General features: G+C 48.8%; 1 protein-coding gene across 1 annotated transcript; it reads right to left on the bottom strand.

Annotated features, from left to right (window-relative positions):
- Window positions 1–503: 503 nt before the first annotated feature.
- Window positions 504–3,303, bottom strand: LOC120687813 (NADH dehydrogenase [ubiquinone] 1 alpha subcomplex subunit 13-B). The gene is made up of 3 exons (XM_039969836.1): window positions 2,521–3,303; window positions 967–1,038; window positions 504–871 (listed from the first exon to the last, which is right to left on the bottom strand). The coding sequence occupies exons 1-3, from the start codon at window positions 2,733–2,735 to the stop codon at window positions 727–729; spliced, it is 432 nt and encodes a 143-aa protein (XP_039825770.1). The 5' UTR covers window positions 2,736–3,303; the 3' UTR covers window positions 504–726.
- Between the last annotated feature and the right edge of the window lie 2,833 nt (window positions 3,304–6,136).

Raw genomic sequence — 6,136 nt, 5'->3', positions numbered from 1 at the left:
GCGATGTGCCGGGGCGATTCATGAGCCGAGCACAGGGTCAACGGTGCGCCCTACGCGGCTATGCGGGCGTTGGGGCCTAGGCAGGCAGAGGCACGTCAATTCTTGAGCACAGCGCAGCGCCTTTTCATTGATGCAGGCAGATTCTTCGAGCCAGGAGCGGAGCTGTAGCTAGCGGCTTTGGTTTGTTGCGGCGAGGTGGTGATTGTGCCATAGCATTTGTTCAGTGGCACAACTTCGGTAGAGTTGGCGCACGAACACCAGGTCATGCAAGTGCCAGAAGGCAACTGTGATAGGGAAACACGTCAGATATTAAAGGCCTAAAGTTCACAAAATGTCCATCAACGAAATCGAAACACGCCCTTAAGACGCTCCTAGTGTGAGAAAGCAATGATGACTTGTTCTTAAAAACACACAAGGATATCTTCTTTATATCCCATACTTTCTCGCATACATGGGTTTCCAAGAAACTCCTGAGGCAGTCACGACATACATCAAGGAAATGATGTTGCATCGTCATCAACGTGCAAGCACAGTTCAAAATTCGGAAGACAAGGAAGTCGGCTTGATATGTCCAATTATTAGCCAGTCAAATTTCACACACCACAACAAACAGAGGTGTTTAAGGAGTCGATCCTTGGTAAAGGAAAAAAATAAAGGTACACAGGTTTAGAGGCCTTATTCATGTCCTCATGACATGATGAAATTATCAGCGCTGGCAGCAGGCCCTTACCAAACCTCAGGGCGGAGTTCACCAGTAGCCGGAGGCATCCATTTCCCAGAGTTGTACACGCTCTCGCCAACCTTCCATCCTGGAACATCTTTCATGATCCTGGCCTCCTCCTCAAGATACTTCTTCCACTCTTTGACAAATCTACAATAGTATCATGGACCCCGAACCTCAAGAGTTACATGAATGCCGGAAAAAATATAACAACAATTATAATGACACACAGCATTGAGTAGTACCTTTCATCCTCTTCAGCTTGGAGCATCGGCAGTATAGCACTACGGGCCGCAATCTTCTCTTCTTTGAGCGCACTGTATGCAAAATTTCAACCCATGAAGCTAAGACTGATGAACCTCAAGGCAAATATAACATGGATGTGAAAATTCAAAAGAACTAATAGGCCATAATGACAACTTAATGCTAGAGAAGCTAAAACCCAAACACAACATGGATGCAAAAATCAGAAGAACAACTAAACACTGCAGAGCAATAACAAGCATGCTGAGATAAAACTTTGATGGCAGCACAATTTAGTATCAAGCCATAGCATACAAAAGCCAGTTAGCAAGCTCAGAAGTAATACAGAGAAAAGAAATCAAGAAACATAACAGAAGGAGGACATATGTCATACTTTACTAGAGCTTGGTGTTCCTAAATCTATCCATTAAAGAAAACTAACTGGGGAAAAAGGGTATAATAATCATGCAAGAATCACATCAATTACAAGTCCATTTTCAGGTCTTTCAAAAAAAAAGAAAAATAAATCAATTTTCACAATAAATAGTAATGTCAAATGACAGTGCAAGCGTTAAGGTCCACAAATTTAGGAGTTAACCCTACCAAGCTAAGCTATTACAGTCACTTTCACCTAAATTGCGTGTGAATATGCTGGTGGCCACTATAATTTATGGCAATTTGAACTATCAAATATTAAAAGAAGGAAAACTCTATATTTCAACATTTAATTTTGACATCTCTCAATTTTACAATCTAAACCTTGTAACAGACTGGTTAATGAAACCTCTTAACAATCAAACCTCTCTACTTCACCCCACTCCCAAGTCCCAACCACCGCTACCAATCACATATACAACCTAGGGTGCTTTTGTTCAACTTGACACTAATGTGGCAATGATAAGGTGGGTTTACCTGACTTGGAGGCCATATGTTACCAGAACCTGCTATGTTTTGAGATAAAAATCAAGCTGATGCCTGAGTTCAACAATGCAATCAGATTTAACGAATTGGTATGGATAGTATATGATCAATATTTCTGCAATTCACCTCTACTTCCATAGCTAAACAATTTGAGTAGATGATATCCAGGACAGTCTAGATACAGTTGAATAATCAACTAAAACTTAGGTATATATATAGGAAGTTCATCACATGCATCTGGCTCTCTAATGCATCAACTAAGATATGCAGCAACCTTTGACTATTATTCATCTGTTAAATATGTATTTGTATATGACATGCAACCGGAAAACATGTATTGTTGCAGTACAAAGATGCATTGATACCACATGTTTCAGAATCCTCAGTACCCATGGTGGTCTGAAACTACCCGGATCATAAGTTAGAGACGCAATTAAAGTACAACGATCTGGTCCTCCGAAATTAGCCAACTAGTAGCAGTTCGATAGAGTGATGTTACATCAGTTACAAACTAATTCAATGACATATCAACAGGAATGCAATGCATCGATTTCATTGATCCGTTTCCGCTATTATACTGAGAAGCGCTATATAAGGGGCACGCAACGAAATGGACTGGGTGAGTGCGCACTTACCGGCGGACCTTGTTCCCCTGGCCGACCTGGTACATGCCGTACGCGAAGGCGCCGAAGGCGGTGAGGAAGATGGCGGTGGCGCTGGGCCCCGATGTGGGGATCCGGCGCGCGTAGCGCACGGGCGCGAACCCGCCCGGCGGCGGGCCGTCCTGCACCAGCGGCATCTCCTTGACGCTGGCCATCCCCGGCTTGTTCCGCACCCAGGCCTCCGTCATCTTCGCTTCCCGATCCGGACGCTGAGCCGCCGGCCTGCAGATCTGGAGCTCCCCGCGGAGATCAAGAGAGAGCGCGGCTGTCGCTAGTGTTATCGCGGTCGAGGGTGGGAGAGGAGACGAGGATGGCAGGATGCGTTGTGAATTGGGGGCACTTGGCTAGGCCGCTGGAGGAGTCGCGAATCGCATCACCTCGGGGAAGCCCGGTCAGTGAGATACTTGTTAATTTCAGAGGTGTCCAGGGTCTATTTCGCAAGAATGCAATTGGGCTTGGTTGGGTCTTGTGAATTTATGCCTAGTTTTGAGGCCCAGCAGGTCAGGAAAACAAGACCATGACTCCATGAGGAACATACACATGGACATTTTTCCTATAAGAACATAGTACAAATTTGGCACTAATAGCGTAGATATACGCCACTCTTAAGTCGTGTTCGGTTAGATGGGATTTATTTCGGATCGGGAATGATTAGTATAACAAGAGACTCATAATAGATACAACAAAAGATCGTGATTTATTCCGCGTCGAGAACTAATTGTAACAAATAGAGTCATGATAGGTACAACAAGAGACCGAGAATCAATCCATAAGTTAAAAGGTATGGAATCAATCCCAATTTTTTGTTGTACTCATCATGAGTCTATTTTATTGCAGTTAGTTTTCGGTACTGAATAAACTCCGATCTGTTGTTGTACCTATTATAAAAATCTTGTTGTACCTATCATTCCCGGACCCCCGGTTCGGATTAAAACCTATGCAACCGAACAAGGGTGCTTTCTTTTATGAAGTTTGTTTCCACCATTGGAGGGACGGACCATGAAAATGTAGCTAGAGAACTCTGGCGTGATGAGTCCTAGAAATGATTGGTCGTTTTTCAAATGCTTCAAGGTACTGTTATTTTCATGATCTATTTCGCATATCTCATTGTTGTAAGTTTGCTTCCTTTTATGTCCCGGAAAAAATTGACGTGTACAGCTGCATATGTTTTTTTAATTTGTTCCGAATAAATGCTTGATTTATTGAACCTTACTGAATCCGATTTGTTTCATGTGCTTTGATGCACTCTGTTTAATTCTATGCCATTTGACTACTTTCAAGTTTCAAGTACCTGAGTTCCATCAATCATTCGGTTAGAAGTCCACTATTTCATCCTTGATGTTTCAATCGACTAAAACCTTGAAGCTAATTTCTCATTCATATACTCTGTTCAGCTGGCTTGTCAGCTATCCAGCCAGCAATGATTTTCTCTTACATTAAATCTGTCGGTGTCCTGACCCGGCGGTCCGGCACCAACTAGTGAAATGTTGCGCGATCCCTCACCCTGGATGGTCGATGCGAAAGATAACACAGGAATGCACGGGTTTATCTTTGTTCCGGCCGCGGGGCCGTACGTCCAGCAAGGGTGTGCGAGTGCGCTGTACTATTCCGCACCGGGGGTGCATGTAGGAGGGGGTACAAGCAAGGCGAGAGATGGAGGGAAACTCCCAAGTCTCTGCTAGAGGAGGTGATTGAGGCAAGTGACAATATCGGGGCTCAAGAGAGCGGGTGTGTGTGTTCCGCGAGTTATGTGTGTGTTGGAGATGACATCGTGAAGATAGAGCCTGCCTCCTCCTTTTATAGACACAAGGAGGGGCAGAGTACACGTACGGGAGGGGGGAGAAGTCGTCGTCTTCCCCCCGAATCGGGGGTGCGCAGTGGGTGACTACTGTAGAAAGTACACTGTGGGGCACTGAAGAGCATGGCGCCAGGCATGGCGGTTGTCCCAAGTCGTCCTTGGTCTTGCGGAGATCACGCCGGTGTCCTGGCAGCTCCTGTAGGCGGCATGGTGGCTCCTGTAGAGGGTACCATCCACTGCACTTGACGTGGCGGCGTTCGGAGGGTCCTGCAGGCGGGGGTCTTGATAGGGTCAAGGTTCGGGCTGCGCCCGAGGGTCATGCCCATGCCGTTCGAGGGTTCCGCAGCAGAGAAATTACAAGGAGTAGGCAGCAAAGAGGAGGGAGCAACGCCGAGCACGTCCGCACAGTGTGTCACAGGTTCCCATAGTCGCTACAGCGCCGGGGATGGTGGAGCAGTGATCGGAGTTGGCGGACGGGACTCCGGGCGCTGTTGCTGTGCGGAGTGGCGGCCTGACGCCGTCTGACCCGAGTGCTGCGATAGAGTTGTTAGCATTTAATGCCTCCGTATGGCGGGTGGGTGAGTGGATGGCCGTTTGTCCTTTCCATCAAGGGGTGGCCTCGAGCGAGACAGAGTCGATCCGCTTTCTCGAGGGTAGGCTCGTTATCCTCGAGCGAGGCGGAGTTGGCATGCTTCCCCGAGGGTAGGTTCGCTACCCTCGAGCGAAGCGGAGGTGCGGGGAGCTGTCGAGAGCCTCGGCAGGGAGACCTCGAGCGAGGCGGAGATTGCTCCACGGGTTTGAGGGGGCTTGGATGGGCCACACTGTGTACTTGGGTTGTAGATTGGACTTCTTTGAGTCCTTTCCTTTCCTTCAGATCGGGAGGAAACTGTTGGCCTTGGTGGGCCGGATTGCCGGACATGTGTTTTGCGTTTTAAGGGTGATTTAGTCCCCTGGTTATGGTGCCCCTAATCATGGTACCCGACAGTAGCCCCCGAGCCTTTGTAGGGATGAGCATCAGCCCTGCAGAGGCTTGACCCCTCGAGGGCGTGACTCGGGTGCTGACCGTGGGGATCTTGGTTTGCCCGGTGGGGGTGTGACAGTGCTCCGGCGAGCGTTGTCGGAGGAGATTAGCCCGAGGTCGGGGTTCGTCGTTGGAGAAGCAGTGGGGAGGCCACTCCGAGTTGTCTATGCAGATCATAGTGCTGATGGGAGAGTCCGAGCTAGTCTGCAGAGGGTTTCGATCCTCGAATGTGTGAAGTTTCCTCTGCTGGGGCGCGTCAGCGCACCCGCGGGTGTAGCCCCCGAGGCCTTGGAGGAGTGCTTGCACTCGTCCAAGGGCTATAAACGTCGCCTTGCATGGTAGATTGATTGGGGTGGCTGCCCAGCGTCCTTTTCAGCTGCCCTCGGCATTTTTCGTGCTGGCATAGCAACCCACGATTCTGTTGAACAATCCGGCAGGCGCGTGTAAGCGTGGGAGGTTTGTTAGACACGTGGGATTCCACGATCGACGGTAGCCGATTCATTCGAGGGTGCGGCCTGAGCCGCGGTGCGAGGAGCCCCCGAGCCTTGGCCTGCGTGAAGGCGTTCAGGGGACCCTCGACTTTTTGTTATGACCCTCGTCGCCCTTCTGTAGGGAGGAGGGGTGAAGCTCGCCATACTATCCATGCCCGGGCCGCGAGCCATGGTTGCTTCAGTGAACTGTTATCGGGTGGCTCAAGTGGACGTCCGTACCCCGTTCGATAAGGGTCGGCTTGCGGTCCGGGGACACGTCACATAAAGCACTCGCAAAGG

This window comes from Panicum virgatum, chromosome 9N (genome assembly GCF_016808335.1).
Source record: "Panicum virgatum strain AP13 chromosome 9N, P.virgatum_v5, whole genome shotgun sequence".
In the NCBI taxonomy this organism is placed as follows: domain Eukaryota; kingdom Viridiplantae; phylum Streptophyta; class Magnoliopsida; order Poales; family Poaceae; genus Panicum; species Panicum virgatum.
This window is presented reverse-complemented; position numbering and strand designations above follow the sequence as displayed.